The sequence below is a fragment of the Hyperoodon ampullatus genome (assembly GCF_949752795.1).
Source record: "Hyperoodon ampullatus genome assembly, chromosome: X".
NCBI lineage: Eukaryota > Metazoa > Chordata > Mammalia > Artiodactyla > Ziphiidae > Hyperoodon > Hyperoodon ampullatus.
The window spans coordinates 64,343,765-64,370,861 of NC_136913.1; the positions used below are offsets into that span (position 1 = coordinate 64,343,765).

The 27,097-nt window shown below is 36.2% G+C and overlaps 1 protein-coding gene across 1 annotated transcript in view; it reads right to left on the bottom strand.

The window, feature by feature from the left end:
* The window catches only part of ZDHHC15 (zDHHC palmitoyltransferase 15), a gene marked incomplete at both ends in the record, with an annotated part of 104,218 nt that extends 82,233 nt beyond the window's left edge, over window positions 1–21,985 (bottom strand). The window contains 2 exons of the mRNA XM_079727310.1: window positions 11,230–11,256; window positions 21,850–21,985. Coding sequence (XP_079583436.1) covers window positions 11,230–11,256; window positions 21,850–21,985 — 163 coding nt within the window. The remainder of the gene's footprint in view (window positions 1–11,229; window positions 11,257–21,849) is intronic.
* Between the last annotated feature and the right edge of the window lie 5,112 nt (window positions 21,986–27,097).

Here is a 27,097-nt window from a genome sequence, read left to right on the forward strand (position 1 = left end):
TAATTAACATCAGCTTTCTTCCTCTCCCATCCTTCCTCTTAAATCTTAGTGATTTGTTTTCTGACATATGGTGGTAAAAATTGCACAGACTTTAGGGACAGACACACCATGGTTTTGTTCAAAAAGAGGAAAATGGTTTGTTTCCAGTCCTCTTCTTGATAATATATACTTAACATTTCTTTGATTCTTTCATCTTGGGGATAAAGAAGTACACAGAGCAACATTCCTTGGGGAATTATCTTTGTCTACTTTCCCGGTTTAAAATGGATAGTTGAGATGTCATCATTCTGTATGTATCATTTGGATTAAGTATAGCCCAATGCCCCCATGTTGTCAGGGGTATTCACAGAGGACGCTGAAGCAGAACAGAGACGCTTTACTGTCTATATGATGGCTAGGGATTTGTGAGACAATTTTTCACTGGCTGGGGAAGTGGTAGGGTTTGTCATAATCCCAGCTTGGTTCCCTCAGAATCTATTTCCTTTTGTTTATACAACCAATAAGACCTCTACCTCATTAATATGATGTTGACTTGATTTATCTTAGTATTATAAAATTTTAGATTAGAAAGAGCCCTTGGATGTCATTTGGTCCAGCAGGCTCCATGATGAATAAATCTGCTTTGCATTATCCCTAACAATTGGTCACCCAACTTTCATTTGAACACCTGAAGTCACGGGAAACTTATCAACTCTCGGGGAGTCCATTCTATCGCTGGATAACTCTGATTGTTAGACACATCTTTGTCATATTAAGCAGAAATATGTTTCCTGGTAACACCCTCCTGCTGATCCTAACTTTTTTCCCATGGAGAGGAATCATATTTGCTTAAAAACATAGACACTTGTATCTAGACATTTAAAGATCTCTTACAACTCAATAATAAGACAAACAACTCAAAAAAATTAGGCAGAAGACTTGGACACTTCTTAAAAGAAGATATACAGATGGCAAACGAGCACCTGAAAAGATGCTTATCATTAGTCATTACAGAGGGTAAATTAAAACCATAGGAGATACCACTTCATACACAAAAATCCTGACAACACTAAGTGACAGTGAAGATACAGAGCCACTGGACCTCTCATATCACTGATGGAGATATAAAATGGTAGGACTGCTTTGGAAAACAGTTTGGCAGTTTCTTATAAAGATAAACATAAAATTACCACACAACCCAGCAATCCTACTCCTAGGTATTTACCCAAGAGAAATAAAAACACACATTTCCACGAAGGCCTGTACATGTGTATTCTTATCAATTTTATTTATAATAGCCAAAATCTGAAAGCAACCCAAATGCTCATCAGCTGGTGAATGAATAAGCAAACTGTACTACATTTATTATATAGAACACTACTCAGCAATAAAAAGGAACAAACTACTCATACATGCACTGACAAGGATGAATCTTAAATGCATACTGCTAAATGAAAGAAGCCAGATACAAAAAGCTTTGCATTGTAATATTCAATTTATATGACATTCTGAAAAAGGTAAAACTATAGGGACAGAAAACTGATTATTGGTCACCAGGGTGGAAAGTCAGAGAACTCTGGGGAGAGGCGATATTTTGAGGGTAATGTAAATATTCTGTACCTTGATGATAGTGGTGTTTACATCATTGTATACATTTGTCAAAATTCAACAACCTGTACACTAATAAGGTGTGATTCTTATTGTATGTAAATCATATCTCAACAAACCTGACAAAAACAAAAAACAAAGAGATTTAAAAATGGGCCTTTTCCAAGGTAAAGTGATGCAGCCACAAGCCAAGGAACAAAGGCAGTCACTGGAAGCTGGAAAAGATAAGATTCAGAATCTCCTCTTGAGCCTCTGGAGGTAGCATGGCCTGCTGATGCCTTGATTTCAGACTTTTGCCCTCCAGGTCCATGAAAGGATAAATTTCTGTTGGTTTATGTCACTATGCTTATGGTAATTAGTAATGGCAGCCTTAGCAAACTAATATACTCGCTATACTCAGTTTTCTCATCTGTAAATGGGCATATGATAATACTTACTTTATAGGGCTGTAAATGAGAATTAAATGAATCAATATACCTAAGGCACATTAGAGCAGTAGCTGGCACACATTAAGTGCACTTGAAGTAGTATTTATTATGACTCTTTAATAGTTAAGTGACCTTAGTTATCTTTAGCCTCCAGTCCCTTCACCTGTTAACTGATAATAATCAAAATATTTAGTTTAACACCCAAAGAAAATAAATAAGTAAATAAGAAATTAAATAAATAAGAGATTACATGGGCCTTTTCCTTTGATGTCTTTTCATCGTAGATTTTATAACAGTTAGCTATTTATTCTTACTTCCAGTCTAATATTCTTATTTTCCTCATAGCCACATTTAAATGTGTTAGAAGTTATAGGCTGTATGACTGAAAACAGTGTTGACAGGTACACAGCTAGGGTAGGAAGCAAAATCATGTCTCTGAAACCTAGCATTGGCTGAACTCTGGATGATCTTTCCTCACACACATAGATCTCACCATTTTGGCTCCATACATTCCTGCACCAAATGGTAGCCAGATACAAGTGGGGGCTGCAGGAGACATATTGGGAAGGGCACAGGAGCATGGAAGTTCCAGCCCAGCTCACTGGGGAGGAGCAAATTGAAGCTTGGGAGAGTCATATCTTTGAAATGGTACATATAGATGTAGCTATAGCAAAAGAGACTTGTCAAAATGTAAGGGAGGAAAATCACTTTTTAAAACATTTATCAAGTGGTGTGTACTATACACACCACTGAATCTTGCTTCATCCTTAACCTCTGCAGTGACTACAAAGGACTTACACTTTCTATTTTATCCACTTCTATACTGTTTGCATTTTATGAGGTTCTATTACCTTTATAATCAAGGAAAACAATAAAGTTTTGTTTTTTAAGTTCATCATCGAGGAATGGTTAAATAAATCATAGTATCAATATATCCATGCCATGGAATAATTTGAGGTCATTAAAAAAATGAAATATGTTTGTATATACTAATATGGAAAGACCTTTATGATATATTATTAAGTGAAAAAAGTAAATCATAGGAAAATATGCACAGTATCATCCAGACTAAAAAACAACCAATCCTAAACAAATTATACAAATCCATAATCATATGTTTATATGTAAATACAGAGAGAAAGATCTAGAAGGATACAAATCAAACCAAATATACTAGTTATCTGTGAATAGAAATTGATAGGGGAGGGGGGAGTGTGAGGAGGACATTATTTTTTATCTTACATATTTTTGTTTAGTTTAAATTTTCAATAAGCATTATTTTGGTAACAAAATTATATTGATATAAATCAGCATATTGATACTAATTATTATAATTATATATAATTATTATAGTTACACTAATATTAACATCAACATAATATTCTTTTAGAAGTCGGTTAGCCCATAAAGAGAGCTTTTGTCTGGTTCCCAAATCCTCATTACAAAGTAATTTTACAATAATAAATATAAAATAGTGTATTATACCCATGCACTTATGGTCAATTAATCTACAACAAAGGAGGCCAGAATATGTAAAAGAATGAAATTAGAACATTCTCTAACAGCATACACAAAAATAAACTCAAAATGGATTAAAGACCTAAATGTAAAACTGGATACCATAAAACTCCTAGAGCAAAAAATAAAAAGGCAAAACACTCTCTGACATAAATCACAGCAATATCTTTTTGGATCCGTCTCCTAGAGTAATGGAAATAAAAACAAAAATAAACAAATGGGACCTAAGTAAACTTAAAAGCTTTTGCACAGCAAAGGAAACCATAAACAAAACAAGAAGTCAACTTACAGAATGGAGAAAATATTTGCAAACAATGCGACCAACAAGAGATTAATCTCCAAAGCATAGACACAGCTCATAAAGCTCAATATAAAAAAAAAACCCAATCAAAAAATGGGCAGAAGATCTAAATAGATATTTCTCCAAAGAAGTCATATAGATGGCCAAAAGGCACATGAAAAGATGCTCAACATCACTAATTAGAGAAATGCAAATCAAAACTACAATGAGGTATCACACACCAGTCAGAATGGCCATCATCAAAAAGTTTACAAAAATAAATGTTAGAGAGGGTGTGGAGAAAAAGGAACCCTCCTACATTGTTGGTGGGGATGTAAATTGGTACAGCCACTATGGAGAACAGTATGGTGGGTCCTTAAAAAACTAAAATTAGAGATACCATATGATCCTGCAATCCCACTCCTGGGCATGTATCCAGAGAAAACTCTAATTCGAAAAGATACATGCACCCCAATATTCATAGCAGCACTATATACAATAGCCAAGACATGGAAGCAACCTAAGTGTCCATCAACAGATGAATGGATAAAGAAGATGTGGTATATATACACAATGGAATACTCAGCCATAAAAAAGAATGAAATAATGCCATTTGCAGCAACATGAATGGACGTAGAGATTATCATACTAAGTGAAGTAAGCCAGACAAATATCATATGATATTGCTTATATGTGGAATCTAAAAAAAAATGATACACTTGAACTTATTTACAAAACAGAAACAGACTCACAGACATAGAAAACAAACTTATGGTTACCAAAGGGGAAAGGGTGGAAGGGATAAATTAGGAGTTTGGGATTCAAATATACACACTACTATATATAAAATAGGTAACCAACAAGGACCTACTGTATAGCACAGGGAACTATACTAAATATCTTGTAATAACTTATAATGGAAGAGAATGTAAAAAAAAGTGTATATATATATATATATATATATATATATATATATATATATATGTATAACTGAATCTCTTTGCTGTACACTTGAAACTAACACAACACTGTAAACCAACTATATTTCAATAAAAAATGAATATAAAATGGAGAAAAGACAGTCTCTTCAATAAGTGGGGCTAGGACAGCTGGACAGCTACATGTGAAAGAATGAAATTAGAACATTTTCTCACACCATATACAAAAATAAACTCAAAATGAATTAGGTGAATAAACTCACCAAAATGTGACTGGTAACCATAAAACTCCTAGAAGAGAATGTAGGCAGAACACTCTGACATAAATCATAGTAATATTTTTTTGGATCTGTCTCCTAAGGCAAAGGAAACAAAAGCAAAAATAAACAAATGGGACCTAATTTAAATTATAAGCTTTGCACAGCAAATGAAACCATCAACAAAATGAAAAGACAACCTACTGAATGGGAGAAAATATTTGCAAATGATAAGGGGTTAATATCCAAAATACATAAACAGCTCATACACTCAATATCAAAAAAAAAACAATTAAAAAATAGGCAGAAGACCTGAATATTCATTTTCCTAAAGAAGACATACAGATGGCCAACAGGCACATGAAAAGATGTTCAACATTATTAATCATCAGAGAAATTCAAATCAAAACCATAATGTCACCTCACAACTGTCGGAATGACTATCATCAAAACGAACACAAATAACAAATGTTGGTGAAGATGTGCAGAAAAGGAAACCCTCATACACTGCTGGTGGGAATGTAAATTGGTGCATCCACTGTGGAAAACAGTATGGAAGTTTCTCAGAAAACTAAAAATAGAACTACCATATGATTTGGCAATTCCACTCCTGGGTATATATCCAAAGAAAACAAAAACACTAATTGAAAAAGATACATGCGCCCCAATATTCATAGCAGCATTAACACATATATATGGAATTTAAGAAAAAAAATGTCATGAAGAACCTAGGGGTAAAACAGGAATAAAGACACAGACCTACTTGAGAATGGACTTGAGGATATGGGGAGGGGGAAGGTAAGCTGTGACAAAGCGAGAGAGAGGCATGGACATATATACACTACCAAACGTAAGGTAGATAGCTAGTGGGAAGCAGCCACATAGCACAGGGAGATCAGATCGGTGCTTTGTGACTGCCTGGAGGGGTGGGATAGGGAGGGTGGGAGTGGGGGAGACGCAAGAGGGAAGGGATATGGGAACAGACGTATATGTATAACTGATTCACTTTGTTATAAAGCAGAAACTAACACACCATTGTGAAGCAATTATACTCCAATAAAAAAACCCAAAAAAACATTATTTACAATAGTCAAGATATGGAAGCAACCTAAGTATCCATCAACAGACGAACAGATATAGATGTGGTGTATATATATATATATATATATATATATATATATATATACACAATGGAATACTACTCAGCCATAAAAAAGAATGAAACTTTGCCATTTGCAACAACATGGATGGACCTGGAGGGTATTATGCTTAGTGAAATAAGTCATTGACAGAGAAAAACAAATACTGTATGTTATCACTTATATGTGGAATCTAAAAAATAAAACAAACTAGTGAATATAGCAAAAAAGAAACAGACTCACAGGTATAGAGAACAAGCTAGTGGTTACCAGTGGGGAGAGGGAAGGGGGAAGGGGCAAGATAGGGGTAGAGGATAAAGCGGCACAAACTACTATGTATAAAGTAAATAAGCAACAAGGATATATTGTATAGCTAGCACAGGGAATAACTGAACTATAAACTGAACATAATCTATAAAAATTTTGAATCACTCTGTTGTACGCCTGACACTAATATAGTATTGTAAATCAACTATACTGTAATTTTAAAAAAGGAAAACAAGAACAACAACAACAAAATAAATTGAAGATTCCCTATACAGTATGGAGGTGAGTATAAAAGATCATATTGTGGCCCAAACTTTTTCTTCCCAATGTCCTCTCACCCTGATGGTGTCTAATATATCACCAATAAATTAAGGTTAGTATAATTTTAAAAAGTGACACAAAGCAGAGTTTTCAAATGGAAACCTGAATAAGTTATTTTATTAGTTTGCTAGGGCTGCAATGAAAAGTACTACAGACTAAGTGGCTTAAACAACAGAAATTTTCTTTCTCACAATTTTGGAGGTTGGAAGTCCAAGATCAAGGTGTCGACAAGGTTGTTTCTTCTGAGGCTTCTCCTCTTGGTTTGTAAATGGTGATCTTCTCCCTGTCTCTTCACATGGTCTTCTCTCTGTGTGTGTCTTTTTCCTAATCTCCTCTTCTTATAAGGACACCAGTCATATTGATTAGGGCCCATCCTAGTGACCTCATTTTCATTTAATTACCTCCTTAAAGACCCTATCTCCAAATATGGTCATATCCTAAGTTACTGGAGGTTAGGATTTCAACATATGAATTTTGAGGGGACACAATTCAGCCCATAACGGTTCTATTATTTAGGAATTGCACCTATTTCTAAAAAGGTAAATAATTACAATCATTTTTAACTTTAAATGGGAAACTAGAGAATTTAGTGTGCAAAACATTCAAAATACAAATGAATTCTCAGATAATGAGTTAAACGTTTGCTTAAAATGATTGATGGCCCTTTTTGAAGATGAACAACTGTGGTCAATACATTACTCTTGATTATATGTGGATTGCCTGACAGATTGTGCCTAATCTCATTTCTAAATTCATCCCTTAGCCTTACCAATCCTTGGACTCTACCAAATTTTTAACCTCTAGTTTATCCCATAGCCTCACTTTAGGAGTAGAGGAGGGAAGACCTTCTACTCAAGATCTTCAAAATACAGATAGTAAGATGCTGAATGAGATCATCCATGCAAAACACTCTTATGAAAGCAAATATGGTGTTTTCTAGTACGGTCTATGGAAGAACAGACGGCCTCATGCCTTAAAGAATTTCTGAGTCCTGTATAATCAAGGATGACATAATATATAATATTCTGGACTGTGGTTCAGATGATCTGAGCTTTAGTCCTTTCTGTGCACTAGAATCAGCATGACTAGGTCAAAATATTTTACTTCCTGGGGTCTCAGCTGTTCTACTTACAAAATATGAGTGCAAGGATTTTGACAATATATTTGCAAGGGTAGTAGTTGGAATTATAGTCCTGAAATATGTTATCCTTCTTAGAAGAAAGATCTTTTAGGTCCTTTCCAATGTTGATAATAATAGTATCTATTACTACCTATTTTGTACTTATCATATGCCATGCACTATGCCAAGAGACTTACATACATCATCTCATTTAGTGCTTTAAACCATGAAAGGTAGGTATTGTTATTCCCATTTTACAGAGGAAGAAAGTGAAACTTAGCTTAAGTTCCCCAAGGTCATATATATAGTAAGCGGCAAAGTCAAGATTTGATCCTTGGTACATCTGACACCAAAGTCTGCTAATTTGCTACTTAACAGTGCATTAGAGATTGAAATTTATCAGGAAGTGTATTAGTTTCCTAGAGCTGCCATAACAAATTATCACAAACTGGGTGGCTTAAAACAACATAAATTTATTCTCTTACAGTTTTGGAGGCAAGAAGTCTGAAATTAAGGTATAGGCAAGGCCATGTTCTCTCTGAAGGCTCCAGGGGAGGATGCTTCCTTGTCTCTTCCTAGCTTCTGGTCATTTCTGGCAATCCTTGGTGTTCCTTTGTGGCAACAAATCTCTAATCTCTGCTTCTGTCTTCACATGGCTGTCTTCTCTCTGTGTGTATCTGTGTATCCAAATTTCCCTCTTCTTATAAGGACACCAGCCATAGGGTCCACCCTAATCCAATGTGACCTCATCTTAACTTGATTGCATCTGCAAAGATCCTATTTTTAAATAAATTCACATTCACAGGTTTTGGGTGGACATGAATTTTGGAGGGACACTCTTCAACCCAGTAGAGGAACCATTAAGCAGACAAGAAATGGAAAAACTTTTGCAGTATGTCTGACTATGGTTTTCCTAAGCTGTGAATAATGAATAAAAGGTTACGTGATTTGAGGCTTTCATTTCTTTGTCCCTTATGTTTTCTTTGCTTATGCCAAATAATGTTCCTACTGGAAGTCATATGTTGTACTGTATTCTAAGTTAATAGTGTAGTATAATTTGAAAGAAGTCACAGATTCACATGGTTAGAACTGACTTCAGATACTCATTAGGCCTGTTGGTCTGCTTCTAGGCAAGGCTCACTGATTCATGCCAGATAGCTGGGTGCCTGGTACTTCCTGAATAGTTTTCATGGCATCTCCTAGTAACCTGCCCTAGTGTTCAGAAGCTCTTTTCAAGTCTAACTTTCAAACTTCTGGCTACAATTGAATCTAATTTTAGTTTATGGATTCTACTGTGTTGAGAATCCTGACATATAAAAAAATGTTACAATGAGATTGTTAATACTTAACATTTACAAAGCAGTTTAATGCTACATATTTTACTCCTATATACTTTTATTCCTTCTAGCTTACAGTAAATCTGTAAGATGTTATTAAACTAGCCTTATTTTACAGAAATTGAAGTTCAGAGAAGTTGAGTTACTTACCAAAGGTCATAGAGCTAGTAAATGATAGAGCTGGAACTCCAACCCACATCTTCTGTCCCTAAATCCTGTGCTTTGTCCCATTACACCCCACTTCAGAATAAAGAAGCAAAGTCTAATCTTATTTTTTTAGTGTTTTGATAAATTTAAGAGCTATCAGGAGAGAAGTGCTTTGGAATTACAGAATTCTAGAGTCAGAGGGACCTTAAAATCATACATTGTGGTAACAGTTTCCTAAAGAGTTCAAATTCTGGTAACTGGATTGATGCTATTAGAAAAGCTTTGAACTGAGTTTGGCTTACAAATGACACTCTACACTGTTGTGGTTGAGTTCATTGACAACACACAAGAAATGAAAATATACTACTTTGGACACTAGAAAAATGATCATTTGAGCATCAATTTTCTGAGTAAGGAGGTCAACTAAGCAAATGAGGGAGTTGTACACTAAAAAGTAAAAAGAACAAGTATAGGTTTGCTTAACAGCATGGACTTTGAAATCAGGTAGTTCTGGGTTTGCATCCTACCACTTACTAGCTAGATGACCCGGGATAAGTTACTTAACCTCTCTAAACTTCAGTTTCCTTCTCAATAAAATGGATATAAGAATGTCTACATCATTGTGTTGATGTAAATATTGAAAGATTATACACACACACACACACACACACACACACAATACTTAGCAGGGTACTCTGCACAATAAGTTGTAGTTTCCAATAATAATAACAATAATATTGTCATTATTCCTATTATGGTGGAGCATCATCTAGGCCCCCACCCAACTTATCTTGAAAGGTTATTGTGGAAAATGACATTTATTTATAAATACTTATATATGTATACAGAAAATGATCTCTGACTTTAAGAACCATCCATAACAATAAGAGGCAACTCAAGACTTGCTCTAAGGCTGTAACAAAAGTAGCAAACATTTATTAAGTCATCAGTATGTGCTTTATTCACCACTGTTCTAAGGGCTTTACGTGCATACCTCATTAAATTTTCATAATAACTGTATGAAATAGGTATTATTATTATTTCTATTCTACATATGAATAAAGTGAGCACAAGGAGGTCAAATAATTTACTAGGAAGTAGTGGAGCCAGGATTTGAATTTAGACAGTTCTCATACTTTTAACTACAATGCTCTACTATCTTCCTACCACTCTGCTCTATTGTCTCTAGAGCCAACACTTCTGTTAAATGAGTAATAGCAAACTGCAGCTTTAAAACAGCATAATATGAAAGTTATGTAGTTAATGAATTACAACAATTCCCATGAAGTGAGAATGAAAAGTGGCTATATGAATACTTATTGTTATACCTGATAAAATAATGTGAAACTAAAGGTTTGTTAAGACACATGTTTAGCTTACACATTTTTTAATGAAGAATGCCTCAGTCTGTTTAGAATGGTAGTATAAATTGCAGATCAATCCAAGATGGGGGTGAGGAGTGAAGAGTAGTATAGCAAATATATTGGAACTGTGATGGTGAAGGACTTAGCCCTTAAAAGCCCTGCTGTGGGGCCCTTACTCCATGCCTTGAAGAGGGAATGAATTGGGCAGAAAGGCAAGGTACCTAGGGCAATAGTGATGAACCAAGAGAAAGCCTAGGGTTAGTATGGCAAACAGAGTGGCTACCTGTGCCCTTTTCTATCATAAATCCTGGTAACTTCAAATTCCTGTCCTACAGCCAGAGGAGCTACTTAAAATATGTTCTGCTCTATCTCTGGGTAAGCTTCCTAAAAATCATTATCCTAAACTTTCCACTAACCTCAGTGTATTCCTGGGAGAGTTGCTCAATTTTTAGGCTTTAATGTAATTCACTTTTAGACAGAAAGAGGGATGCAGTCCTGACCAAAACAATTTATAATACCTGCTTACCTTTTTCTGCTGGGCTCAAGACAGTCACTGTGAAAAGAGAGAGAAAGGTCAAGATTAGTGATACTTAGAAACATTATTTTTCTAATGCATTTTTCCGTAGCATCATTTTTAGTAATTTATTCAATGATACTTTAGGAAACCACCAGCCTGCTAACATAACAGAAGGCAAGGATGATTAAATTCTATCTTTTGCTACCTTCCTTCATTTTAAACCTTGAATAAGAATTTCTACTCATTCAACAAATACAAGGATAATCTGACTTTTAAAAAGCCAACAAATGGGAAACACTCAAGCTATATAACATGGCAGTAAGAACTTAAAAGATGATAAATTAGGAGATGACTATTCATTTTCCCAAAGTATTCACTGTAGAACATCTTTAAAAACCAAGTTTCTCTTGTATATTTAGAGGCAATATAGTGTAGAGGTTGCATGCGAGCTCTGATGTCAGATTTTCTGGGTTAGAAGCCCAGTTGCACTATTTTGTGACCCTGGGTAAGTTCCTTAACTTCCATAACATTGCCTACCTCACAAGGTTACTTGAGAATTAGATGAGTTAATGTATGTAAATGCTGTCTAGAATAGTATGTAGCACGAGGCAAGTACTTAATGAATATTAATTATTATATTTGAATGAAGATTTCATAGAATATTAGAACTGGAAGGGACTTTAGCGATTATCTTGTTTATCTGCCTCATTTACAGATGCGAAAAATGGACTAGAGTCATATCATATGATTTGTCCAAGGTCACAGAACAAGTTAGTGGTGGAGTTGGGACTATATTCCAGTCTCCAGGACTTTTTCCATGTATTATGTCTACCTTCTCCAATCATTCCTTGTTGGCTTACTGTGATATATATGTAACTTCTGTTCAGAATGTCATTTGTACAAAATGGGGCCTACCTGTCTTTACTCACCACCAACATCTGTGTGCATCTGTACTAGGTGCTAAGGTAAAGTGAAATTATAAGGCATAGATCTCAATCTTGAGAAGCTATTAAATTAAAGTAGTTTTCATACACATTGTTAAACTCTTAAGGATCAGAAAAGGGGAAAAATCCAAACAGAGAATGAGACTATACTCTAGGGGTTATTTCCTCAGGTTCTTCATTAGTCATAACTTCTCCTCTTTATTTGCAGGTCTATTTTGTTGAGTCTTTAAAAAATGCTCCTTGTAATGATCTTTTGAATGGACTTTGTTAAAACTGTTCCATTTTGTCTGTGCTAAAAATCCGACCAGATGATGTCCTCTTTTTTCTAATACACTGGCCTGGAGATTGATACCAATTTCTTTTTTTTTTCTTTTCAGTTAGAGAATCCTGGTTAAGAATGATTGACAGAAGCACATCCTCTACTTTGACAAATGGAAGTGGAAACAAGAAGTCTTGATGGGCCAACATGGGACTTCATGGTTTTGCACATACATGTTGTGTGACTACATCAGTCCCACTAGGCCCTGAATTGGGTTAATAACATCTCTTTAAAATGGAACTAGAGAGAGCACAGTTGCTTGGAGAACAATATTAATAAAGAGTAGTTGACAAATTGCTGTTTGGTATATCTCCTTCTACCTCTATCGATGAACAATTACTGCAAAACAAAAAGTGGAGATCCTAACTCCCATTTGCTTGGTCACTTGCTAGAGCATTTGTGGGTGAGGGAAGGAGAACATCCAGTGCTTTGCAGATATTGGAATGAGACAATGTATATAAGAGAAAAATGGGTGGGGACCTGTGAAGTCTCTAGGTGGGGGATGTTTTTAAGTAATTTTAGGACCATCATGTGCAAGTGGGATTGGTTTATATGATCCAAGAACAGAGGGCAGAAATAGAATCAATGAGTAAAAACTGCAGGTCAACACATTTCAGTTCAATAAAAGAGAAGATAATGATGATGATGATGATGATGATGATGATAACGATGGGCAGCCAGACTGGCAGGATTGGGAAGGAATAAGTTTCCCATTATAAACACTTGGAAATGTCCTGTAGGACATTTAGACATTAGTTAGGTATTGGACTTGACTTTTAAAGTCTTTTCACTCCTAAAATCTATACGGAGTCAATAAGTCTAAGGGAAAAATATTTTCTTGTAAAATTCCCTGTTAGAAGTTACATACTTCTGAGAAAAAAAAAAGTGGTCTTTATTCTAAAACATTGTGGCACTTATCTTGGTAGTTCTGCCTTTCCTTTATTTTTCTAATATTGCCTTTTGCGTTATTAAAGGAAAAGACTAAGATACTTCAGTCATATTTAAAATGAAAATGACTAAACTTTTCTAAAATGAATCCTTTCTCATGAATCTCTTGGGGAAATGTACACTTAGCCATACAATGGGTAATTTGTCATGCATGATTATAGAGTGATGTGGTGATATGTGTAATTATACACCTGCTCTGTTCCTTCAAATTTTAGCTCACTACCCAGCAAGTTAAGTGACTGGGGTTATCATCAAATAGCTTTTTTTTTTACTCTCTCCTCTTTTCTTTTACCTGTTTACTGACTCTTTGCAACCAAGTATGGAGAAAAGGTATGGAAGGGTAGAATATATGCAAGGGCTTTTCATCAAAGACAACTAGTTTCAAACGAAAGCATATATCATGACTTCCTTTAAATAGACACATTTTAGAATTCACAGAAGGGTATTGGTAGAATAAACGTAATTTGGGACTATATGCGGATGGTCAACAATGTTAGTCCAAGGACATGGAAGAAATTCTACAACAGTGCTGTCCAAGAGAAATATAATACAAACCATGTAATTTAAATGTTCTAGTAGGAACATTTTTTAAAGTTAAAAATAATAAAAAAGTGGAGTTAACTTTAATAATATATTTTATTTAATCCAATATATCAAAAATATCATTTCAACATGTTATCTGCACAGATTATTAACTATATATTTTGCATACTTCTTTTTGCATTAAATTTTTGAAATCTGGTGCATATTTTAAGTTTTCCAGCACATCTCAATTCAGATGCCATATTTCATGTGTTTAATAGCCACATATGGCTAATGGCTACCAAATTAGTGAAGCTCAAAAGGACTTGTGGAAGGAGAGTGGGAAGGCTGAAAATATGAGTCTAGTGAGATGAGTGCTTAGTTACACCATGAAGTTCTCTTTTAATTGACGACTCATTTGGGAAGGGAGTTTATTGCAGTGATGTTTAGCAATCATCACTGATGAATATCGTATGTATTCATATTCTGGCTCTGTCACTTACTTGTTCTGTGATTAATTATTTAATCTCTTTGTGCCTCAGTTTTTTCATCCATAAACTGAGGATAAATTAATTTATGTTATAAGGTTGTTATAGGAACTAAATTATAAAATACATGTAAAGTACTTGGGTGCCTGATACATAATAGGTAGTTAATTATTGTTAGCTATTTATTATTTTTCTGAAAAAGGTAAACTGTTCAGTGAGCTTAGGTTTTATAATAGTTTGGGACAAAACAAGTCTTATTTTTAAAATTATTTATGATATTGATCCCAAAGTTAAATAGGATGGTTTTAAAATAATGTATTCAATGTCAAAATGAATATATTTGATACTCACTTTTTCCAATAGATGTTTCTTATACTTTAGGTTAGGAGAGAGAATAGAATTTGAAATGGAGAACCTAGATACATTTCTCATTATGTTCTGCTTGTTGAAAGCCAACTAATCATGCCAGTCTTCATGTACTCCTCTGAAAAAGTTACTCATACTAGCCATTCATTTACTTTTTCAGCAGCCATTCCCAAATCTAGATGATTTTAATACCCATCTAAGGAACTGATAAAAATATAGAGTCTAAGGCCCCCTTCATATAACACATCTCTGGGTGGAGGTGTAGGAATCTGTATTACAAAAAACTCAGCAGGTGATTATGATTATCAGCCAGGTTTAAGAATCATTGGACTTATTTTAGATGTTTCATATGATACTTAACTACTCAGATGTGATGCTTTTGACTGTTTCATATATGGATGAGTTATAAAACTATTTTAGATATAAGAATACCATGATTCATATAGGCTTAAATGGATAGCTGTTACTTCTATAGAAACTTGGTTTCTAGAAACTGTTCCTTCTGTTTTTTTGCCTTATCAGTTTTCATGTCTTCTGACTCTCTTTGAAGAAATTCTAGCTTCTCAGTAGAATTATTTCCTGGACCTTTTAATTTTAATTTCAAAATGGATACTGTTAATCACCAAAAATGGCAGAGTAGGGAATTCCAGGCTTCTGTCCTTCCCTAAAGGCCATGAATGAAGTGGCAGAAACTGTCAGAATCAACTTTTGCAGAACTCTGGAAACTGAAAGTTGGGACCTTGAAAAGAAAACAAAATTTACAAACCTTTAACTAGACTGGACAAGAAAAAAGAAGGGAAGACTCAAATTACTAATATCATAAATGAAAGTGGAGATATTAATAGAGAACATTCATAAATGGAAAGGATTATAATAGAATAGTAGGAACAATTTTATGCTAACAAACTGGATAACCTAGATGAAATGGATAAATTCCTAGAAACACAGAAACTACCAAAACAGACAAAAGAAGAAAGAGAAAATCTGAGCATATTTTTAACAAGTAAAAGATTGAATCAGTAATCAAAACCTCCCAACAAAGAAAAAAGCCAAGACCAGATGGCTTCACTGGTAAACTGTACTAAATATTTAAAGAATTAACACCAATCGTTTTCAAACTCTTACAAAAAATTGAAGAGAATTCATAAACTTTGTCCATCCACATTTATATGTTTTCATGCAGTTCTTTGGATAAGTGGGGTTAATGTTATTTACTGGTGATAATAATCAAGACTAATACATGAATCTTAAAAATGATTAAAAACCAATAGCAGGGCTTCCCTGGTGGCGCAGTGGTTGAGAGTCCACCTGCCAATGCAGGGGACACGGGTTCGTGCCCCAGTCCGGGAAGATCCCACATGCCATGGAGCAGCTAGGCCCATGAGCCATGGCCGCTGAGCCTGTGCTTCCGGAGCCTGTGCTCTGCAACGGGAGAGGCCACAACAGTGAGAGGCCCGTGTACCGCAAAAAAAAAAAAAAAAAAAAAAAACAATAGCTGTAGGCTTAAGGAAAACTTCATTATTATTTAGAAAAACTAATATGATCAAATTTGATTTCATTCTAAATCCATTCACATTATCATAAGATATTATATTTGTCTATGAAAGAAAAAGAAAAGCTGCTGGATTTAAGTAAAGAATCATCTTACCCTTAAGTAACAACTTAAATAGAGCAAATTATATAAATTCTGGCTAGTGGTGAGGGGGAAGTTTCTGCCAGCTGAGGAATAAAAGACATTATTCTGCCATTTGCTACAACATATGTGTTCCAATGCTAACTATTAAAATCTTGATTACGATTTATGTACAGCCATTTCAAATATAAAACCCCATATTAAACAGTAAGTTTGTGAAAGCAAGCTCAAGTTCCTCATTAAAGATTATTTTCAAAAAGTTAAAAAAAATAATTGAAGAGAACACTTTCTAACTCATTCTATGAGGCCAGCATTGTCCTGACACCCATGCCAGATAAAGACATCACAAGAAAAGAAAACTACATACATCTTTTATGAATATAGATGCAAAACTACTCAAGCAATTACTAGCAAACCAAATTCAACAGCATATTAGAGGATTACACATCATGATCAAGTGACATGCACCCAAGAAATATAAGGGGTGATTCAACACATGAAAATCAATTATGTAATACAGTACATTAACAGAATGCAGGAAAAAATCCACACATTCATCTCAATTGATGCTAGAAAAGCATTTGACAATATTCCACACACTTTCATGAAAAAAAAATGCTCAAGAAATGAGAAATAGAAGAGAAGTTCCTCAACTTGATAAGGGGCATTTATGGAAAACCCACACCTAACAGCATACTCAATGGTGAAAGGTTGAAATCTCCCTCAGCTAAGAAATAGGGTCAGGATGTTGATTTTCATCAATTCTATTCAACATTGTACTGACAGTTCTAGCCAGTGCAACTAGGCAAGAAAAAGAAAAAAAGCATCCAAATTGGAAAAAAGAAATAAAATTATTTTTATTTGCATATAATATGATTCTAGGTATAAATAATTCTAAAGAATCCACCAAATAAAACCCTCTTAGAACCAATGAACAAATTCAAGCAAAGTTGCAGAACACAAGATCAACACTCCATATCAGTTTTATTTCTAAATACACTAGCAGTGAACAATCAGAAAAGGAAATTAAGAAAGCTATTCCATTTATAATAGCATCAAAAAAATACTTGGGAATAAATTTAGCCAAGGAGGCTCAGGACTTATACACTTAAAATTCCAACACACTGCTGAAAGTGACTGAAGACCTAAATAAATGAAGAGATATCCCATGCACATGGATTGGAAAACTTGATTTTAAGATGGCATTCTCTTCAAAACAATACACAATTCAGTACAATCCTTATCAAAATTCCAATGAATATTTTGCAGAAGTGTAAAAGCTGATCCTAAAACTCATATGGAATTGCAAGAGACCCTAGCCAAAAGTCTTATAAAAGAAAAATAAAGTTGGAGGACTCACACATCTTGACGTCAAAATTTAAAACAAAGTTATGGTAATCAAAACAAGTGTGGTACTGGCAAAGGAACAGACAAACGAATCAATGGTACAGAATTAAGAGTACAGAAATAAATCCAGAGCTCTATGGTCAATTGGTTTTTGACAATCATGTCAAGGTTATTCAATGGGGTAAGAATAGTCTCTTCTATAAATGATGCTAGCACAACTGCATAGCCATATGCAAAGAATGAGCCTGGACTCCTCCCTCACACCATACACAAAAATGAACTCAAAATGGATCAAAGACTTAAATGTAAGAGATAAAACTATAAAACTCTTAGAAGAAAACACAGGGGTAAATCTTTATGACCTTGCATTTGGCAATGGGTTCTTAGATATGATACCAAAAGCATAGGCCACAAGTAAAAAATATAGATAAATTGAACTTTATCAAAATTAAAAACTTTGTGTATCAAATGATGCTATCAAGGAAGTGAAAAGACAATTCACAGAATGGGAGAAAGTATCTGTGAATCATTTATCTGATAAGGGTTGAGTATCCAAAATACATAAGGAAATCTTATAATTCAACAACAAAAAGATAAATAACCCAATTAAAAACGTGCAAAGGACTTGAATAGACATTTCTTTAAAGAAGATATACAAATGGCCAACAAACACATGAAAAGATGCTCAGTATCACTAGTCATCAGGGAAATGCAAATCAAAATCTCAGTGAGATACCACATCATACCCACTATGATGGCTATAATTAAAAAAAGGAAAATAACAAGTTTTGGTGAGAATATGGAGAAATTGGAACCCTCCAACATTACTGATAGAAATGTAGATTGTGCAGCCATTGTAGAAAATAGTTTGGAGATTCCTCAAAAAGTTAAACATAGAATTAACATACAGCCCAGGGCTTCCCTGGTGGCGCAGTGTTTGAGAGTCCGCCTGCCGAGGCAGGGGACACGGGTTCGTGCCCCGGTCTGGGAGGATCCCACATGCTGCAGAGCGGCTGGGCCCGTGGGCCATGGCCGCTGAGCCTGCACGTCCGGAGCCTGTGCTCCGCAACGGGAGAGGCCACAACAGTGAGAGGCCCGCGTACCGCAAAAAATAAAAAATAAAAAAAAATAAATAAACATACAGCCCAGCTTTACCACCCCTCTCCCTGGTATTTACACAAAAGAGTTGAAAACAAGTATTTAAACAAATACTTGTACATCAATGTTTATAGCAGCACTATTCAGAATAGACAAAAAGTAGAAACAACCCAAATGTCCATCAACCATCAAGGGATGAATGGATAAGATGGATAAAGTGTGGTATACAATGGGACATTATTCAGCTATAAAAAGAAATGAAGTACTGTTACATACTACAATGTGAATAAACCTCAAAAACATTACACCAATTGAAAGAAGCCAGGCACAAAAGGAGATATACTGTATGATACCACTTATGTGAAACATCCAGAATCCATAGACAGAACACAGATTAGTGGTTGGTAGAGACTAGGGGAAGGAGCGAATGGGGAGTGACTGTCTAATGCCTATGAGGTTTTCTTCTGGGGTGATGAAAGTGTTTTGGAACTAGATATTAGTGATGGCTGTATAACATTGCGAATGTACTAAATGTCACCAAATTGAATGCTTTAAAATGGTTAATTTTATGTTATGTGAATTGTACCTTAAAAAATGGATCCTGTTACTTTTCTCCCCGTTTAAAGTCTAAGCTTATTTTCTTGAGTCAAGCAGAATCTTATATCCTCATTAATAATAGTAATAACAAGTTATTATTTAATGAGCTCTTACAATGTGCTGTCAACTGTGATGTATGCTTTTCATGCACCATATTATTTAAATCTCATAACAATGCTATAATGGCATATAGTAGGTGATAAGGAAGTATTTGTGGTATGAATGAACAACTATATAAGCAAAGTGCACGTGAGGCAACTGAAGCTGAGAGAGATTAGGTAAGTTGCATCAGGTACCCTAATTAGTAAGTGGCAGAATCCAAACTCAGATTTATAAGACAAAAATACCACTTTTGACTTCAGCTCTAACCTGATATTAGGGAGAAAGACATCAGGTTCTGTTTTTAGAAAGAAGTTAGGTCCTTAATATTACCTTTTGAGTCATACTGAAACTCAAATCTGTTGTTTTGGTTGTGTTGCTTTGGTTATCAGGCAGCTTTGATATCCGATTCTATATTATTTACTAAATATGTGAGTTTAGGAAAATTTGATCTAACCTTTCTGAAACCAAGGCCACTCATTTGTTAATGATTGTCAAGTGAAGATGACAGGATGGACTGGTGGAACCAATGCTACCTTACCCTTCTGGTTTTTAAATAATGGAATCTGATGTAAAATGTTAAGAAAACACTGTGCAGGCTGGTGTTCTGTGCGGGGATGTCCAACAGGACAAATAGGAGTCTTAATGTGAGGTGATTGGAAATATACTGGGACCTCACACTGAATGAACAGGGAACATTGTAGAACACAGTTTTAAGGGTATTAGAAGTGGGATTCTAGTACTGAAGTCACAATAACTTAGTGGAATCTCCTTTGAGAAGAGATAGGGATTCTTCAATGTGAGAGGCAAGGGGAGATCTCACTATGAGAAAAGCAGAGGCTATTTTGTGAGGAGACAGGATATACCATGAAGACTACACTGTGAATTGATTAGAACACTATAAAGCCATTAGTTATAGAGATAGGGGGCTGGGGGTAATCCAAGTGGGATAGGGTCTTGAGATTTGGGTCCGGAAATACTGTGGAATTCTGAGTTTGAAAGCAGAAGATACACTGTGGGAACCATTTTATAGATATGGAGGGGATGAAATGCTCCCTGGTGTTACAGGACAGGGTACAAAGAGGAGACCCCGGATTTATAAAAGGGTGGTCTAAAGAGAGGGAACAAGAAATGAGGCTCCCATTGGAAGGGGCAGGAAATACTAGAAACCCCGGTAGGAAAGGATGGTGTTTCCCTAGTTCGAGAAGACAAGGGACAAGTGCAATCCTAGAGGAAAATAAGTGAAGATAATAATAAGAACCCAGACGAAGAGGATGGCAAAACGTGTGGCTAACAGTGGAAGAGTATTGCAGGAGGTAGAGAGTAGGTTTCAAAAAAGATAGCAAGGGGAGATGATCATTAGAAAAGTAATGGCCCTTGGAAGGGGTGTGGGGGATACTGTGGGAACCCTTGTGGGAGGGTAATGAGGATACTCTAGTGTGAGAAGACAGTGGACAAAGCAGGACCATAGTGTGATAAAGCAGGGTGACTAGTATGAGGTTCAGAAAATAATGTGAGGCCCCAAATGGGAAGGAGTGAAAACACCTCAAAGCAGGCAGGCAGGAGACTACACGGAGCTCCAGTGTGACAAAATCAGGGCCTCTTGCATGAGACAGGACAGGATGTACTGCAGGACTCATATTCCTCTGGAGAAGATGAGAAAATGTTGACGCCACAGGGAAAGAGGAATGGAGGGCTTATTACTTTGTGAAAAGGGGAGACCACAGTGGGATAGAACAAGGTGTACTGTGGGGTCCCAAGTGGCAGAAAAATGTGAATCACTTCAGCTGGCTTGAGAGGATCACGGGAAAAAGAGGAATCCTAGTGTTGGATAAAGGCGAGCTAGTAAGAGAGTACAGGAAATATTTTGGGATGCCTAGTAGGAAGGAATGGGAAAATGTGGGGCTTCTAGTTGGGTGAATTGGTGGGATTCATAGTGTAAGTGGACAGTTTAAGTATACAGGGTGTGTTGTTTCCTCAACTCAGTAGGATGGGAGCCCCCAGAACCAGAGCACAAGGCACAAGTGGTTGTCCTGTGGAAAAAGCCAGTAAATTCTTGTGGGTAGGGCCAGGAAATAATGTAAGAAACCTTGGGTAGGAAGCGATGGTGACATGGCGGGACCCTCGTGGCAGGCCGCAAGAAATACTGTGGGAAGCCAGAGGTTGGAGACCATGAGCTCTCCAGGGAGCTAAAGGAAAACCGCAGTGTGAGGGCTAAGAACAGAGGGGGAGCATAATTTCCCCATCTTAGGTGCTAGCTCCACTTACCCAAGCAGAGTTCAAAGACGTAGGCATAGTAGGACCAGAGCACGACGAGGACAATAACAAGCACAGGCACCCAGGAAAGTACACGGCGGCAGCACCGTAGCCCCCCGGACAGAGCCATCTTCCAGCCCCGCCGCATCTTCGGCTCGAAGATCGACCGAGCAGGCCTGCTGGCGCTGGGTCGGAACTGCTGGGGCAGCAGTTGAGAGGCGGGAAGGCGCGCTGTGCGGCGCTCCACTGCTTAGCCTGGCGGGAACAGTCTCCCCTAGTCGATACCACCTGTGGGGCTGCAGGGCAGAGTGCGTCCTGCCTGGCACAATAGGCATGAGTCACGGCGAGAAGGAACTGGCGGTGTTGGAGCGGAAAGTGATCCGTCAGGCAGTCGAGGCTGGACACGCTCAGAGGGAGTGCAGTCCTTCCTCTTTCTTCCTCTCCCACCCCCTTGCCACAGCACTAGATGCAGGGCTAGACCTCTGCAAAACTGTAAAGCGGAAGAAATTTGGGTCCGCCCATCTGTTCTTACCGCACTGCGTCCCGCCTCATCTCGTCTCTGATCTCTGTCTCTGTTTCTCTCTCTTTGTCCCCTCCCTCCCAACTTCACACACACACACACACACACGCACACGCACGCGCGCGCGCGCGCGCGAGCACACAGACACGCAATGTGAAAGATGCGAACCGTAGCATCTAATGACTTAAAGGTCATCCAGCCCCATCCTCCGACTGCTGCTTGAACAATATGCTTAACACGTAGTGCTGCAGTCGCTGCTTGGGTAAGTCCATTGGCAGGGCGCTCCCTCCTTCCCTCTCTTCTTCCCTTTCCCCTGAGTCAGCTTAGTCCATTTTAAGAATAAATAAACGTATTGGTACAAAAAAAGCAAATGGGGGAGATACTAATTCTGTGAGGGGTCAAGGTAGTGATATTTAAGCTGAGCTTTAACAATAAATGAGTTTGCTGGGCAGATGGAGGGGGAAGGAACTTTCAGACAGAGGAAACAGCATTTGCAAAGGCATAGAGTAATGAAAATCCAAAAGTGTTCAAGGAACAGTTAGCATGGCTTGAGGAGAGGGTCGGTATGTGAAGGAAAGAGGCTGGGAATGAGACTGGGAATACAGGTTGTGGGCACAGAATGCTCTGCCAGAGTATGTGGACATAATCTTGTAAAGCAGATTAGGAACAGCCAATAAAGATTTTGGGACAATAAAAGTGACATTATCAGAATTGTATTTTTGTAAAAGAACTGGCAGGATTTTGTAGAGGAGGATGGCCTGGAAACAGAGACACAAATTTAATTCAGCAAATGTTCTTGGAGTGGTTGCATTGTGTTAAGTCAACTTTGGTATAAAAAGAATGAAAAGAGGGGGCCTGTCTCCAGGAAGTTCATGTTCTTATCAGAGCAATAGGTGTTCAATGACGTAAGTACAATGATAGAAGTATAGTAAACTTTTGACATGGATTTGATACCTACTCTTCAAAGATTTACAACGGTCTATGACATGAAGAAATTTGTGATTTTGCTGAGACCCATGTTGCTCTCTATTCTTTTTCATGGTTATGTATGGAGTAAATTTCTGAACTGATATAAGAACTTTGTTGTTTCTTTCAGATTAAGTTACGTTCATGGTTGATATTACTAAATTAATGTTGTAATGAAATGCAGACTCATTTCAGTTACAATATTTATTTTAATAGCCTTATTAATGATTTGTACCCTAAGGTTCTGACATGGATACTTAGATATTTTTCCACCTTTTTGAGATATAGTTGACAAATAAAAGTATATATATTTGATGATTTGATATACATATACATTGTGAAATGATTACCACAATCAAGCTAATTAACACATCCATCACCTCACATAGCTACCATTTTTCGACAATTTTTTTTATTTTTTATTTTTTATTTTTTCTTTATTTCTTTATTTTTGGCTGTGTTGGGTCTTCGTTTCTGTGCGTGGGCTTTCTCTAGTTGTGGTGAGCGGGGGCCACTCTTCATCGCAGTGCGCGGGCCTCTCACTGTCGCGGCCTCTCTTGTTGCGGAGCACAAGCTCCAGACGCGCAGGCTCAGTAGTTGTGGCTCATGGGCCTAGTTGCTCCGTGGCATGTGGGATCTTCCCAGACCAGGGCTCGAACCCGTGTCCCCTGCATTGGCAGGCAGATTCTCAACCACTGCGCCACCAGGGAATCCCTCGACAATTATTTTTTATTGAGGTATATTTGACATACAACATTGTGTAAATTTAATGTGTACAACATATTGCTTGGCAGTATGATTGCCATTGTGGCAGTATGATTGCCATTGTAGCCTTAGCTAACACCTCTATCGCATCACATAATGCAAGTATGTGCACTTAAATAACTTCCCTCTTATTCTGCACCCCTCTGCCCCGCCTCAGCTCCTGGTAACAATATCTGGTTTTTTTTTTCATTTTAGATTCCACATGTAAGAGATATCATACAGTATTTGTCTTTCTCTATCTGACTTATCTCACTTAACATAATGTCCTCAAGATCCATCCATGTTGTTGCAAATGGCAGAATTTCCTTTTTTCTCACAGCTGAATAGCATTTTATATGTACATTAGCTATTGTGAATAATGCTGCAATAAACATGGGAGAACATGTTTCCTCAGTAACCTTTTTTATTTCCTTTGGATATATACCCAGAAATGGGATTGCTGAAATATATGGTTGTTCTATGTTTAATTTTTTGAGGAACCTCCATACTGTTCTCCATAGTGGATGAACAAGTTTACATTTCCACCAACAATGCACAAGGGCTCCTTTTCTCTCCACACTCTCACCAACACTTGTTATCTCATCTTTTTGATGATAACCATTTAACAGGTGTGAGGTGATATATCATTGTGGTTTTGATTTTCATTTCCCTGATAATTAGTGATGTTGAGCACCTTTTCACATACCTGTTGGCAATCTGTATGTCTTCCTTGGAAAAATGACTATTCAGGTTCTTTGTCCATTTTAAAATCAGGGTTTTTCTTGCTATTTAATTAATTATATAAGCTCCTTATATATTCTGGAGATTAACCCCTTATCAGAAATATGGTTTGCAAATATTTTTTCCCATTCTATGGGTTGCTGTTTCATTTTGTTGATTTGTGCTGTGCAAAAGCTTTTTAGTTTGATGTAGTTCCACATGTTTATTTTTGCTTTTGTTGCATTTGCTTTTGGTGTCATATCCTGAAAATCATTGCCAAGACTAATGTCAAAGAGTGTTTTCCCTATGTTTTCTTCCAGGAATTTTACAGTTTCAGGTTATACGTTTAAGTCTTTAATCCATTTTGAGTTGATTTTTGTGTATAAGTGTCCAATTTCATTCTTTTGCATGTGGATATCCAGATTTCCCAGAACCATTTATTAAAGAGACTATCATTTTCCCATTGTGTATTCACTCTTGTCAAAAATTAGTAGACTGCCTATGTGGGGGTTTATTTCTAGATTCTACTCTGTTCCACTGGACTATGTGCCTGTTTTTATGCCAGTACCATACTGTTTTGATGACAATAGTTTTGCAATAGAATTTAAAATCAGGAATTGTGATGCCTCCAGCTTTGTTCTTGCTCAAGATTGCTTTGGCTATTCAGTCTTCTGTGATTCCATATATATTTTGCAATAGTTTTTTCTATTTTTATGAAAAATACCACTCAAATTTTGACAGAGGTTGCATTGAGTCTGTAGATCACTTTGCGTAGTATGGACGTTTTAACAATATTAATTTTTCCAGTCCATGACCATAGGATATCTTTCTATTTATTTGTATCTCCTTCAATTTCTTTTACCAATGTCCTAAAGTTTTCAGTGTACAGATTTTTTCATCTCCTCAGTTAAATTTATTTCTAAGTATTTTTTCTTTTACATGCTATTGTAAAAGGGATTGTTTTCTTAATTTCCATTTCAGATAGTTTGCTATAACCATATAAAGATGTAACTGATTTTTGTTGAGTTTGTATCCCGCAGTTTCACTAAATTCATTTATTAGATCTGGCAGGATTTTGGTGGAGTCTTTAGGGTTTTCTACATATAAGATCATGTCATCTGCTAACAAAGATAATTTTACTTCTTCCCTTCTGGTTTGGATGCCTTTTATTTCTTTTTCTTGCCTACTCTGGCTAGCTAGGACTTCAGTTTATGTTGAGAAGTGGTGAGAGTGGGTGTTCTTGTCTTGTTTCTTATCTTAAAGGAAAAGCTTTCAGATTTTCACCACTGGGTATGATGTTAGGTGTGGGCTTGTCGTATATTACCTTTATTAAGTTGAGGGACATTTTTTCTATACTTAATTTGTTGAGAGTTTTTAATCATGAAAGGATGTTGAATTTTGTCAAATGCTTTTTCTGTTTTTATTGAGATGGTCTTATGATTTTTATTCTTCATTCTGTTAATATGATGTGTCACATTCATTAATTGCATATGTTGAGCCATTCTTGCATCCCAGGGATAAATCTGATTTGATCATTGTATATGATCCTTTTCATGCACTATTGAATTTGGTTTGCTGGTATATTGTTGAAGACTTTTGTTCATCAGGGACATGGTCCTGTGGTTTTCCTTATTTTAGTGTCCTTGTTTGGCTTTGGTTTCAGAGTAATACTGGCTTTGTAAAATGAGTTGGAAGTGTTTCTTCCTGTTTAAATTTTTGGGACGAGTTTGAGAGGAATAGCATTAATTCTTTTTTAAATGTTTGTTGGAATTCACCAGTGAAACCACCTGGCCCTGGACTTTTATTTGTTGGGAAATTTTTGATTACTGATTCAAAATTTTTATTATTGGTCGGTTCAGATTTTCTATTTCTTCATGATTCAGTCTTGGTAGGTTATATATTCTAGGAATTTATCCATTTCTTCTAGGTCATTCTATTTGTTGGTATATAATTGTTCATTAAAGTCTCTTATTATCCTTTTTATTTCTTGGTATCAGTTAAAATGTCTTCTTTTTCATTTAAAATTTTATTTATCTTTTTTCTTAGTCAGTATAGCTAAAATTTTTCAATTTTCTTTGTCTTTTCAAAGAACCAACTCTTACCTTCTATGATCTTTTCTATTGTCTTTCCAGTCTCTACTTAATTTATTTCTGTTCTAATTTTCATTATTTTCTGCCTTCTGTTAACTTGATCTTAGTTTGTTCTAGTTCCCTAAGGTGGATTATTGAAGTCCCCTGCTATCATTATATTGCTGTCTATTTCTCCATCCAGTTCGATTAATAGTTCCTTTATATGTTTAAGTGCTCCAGT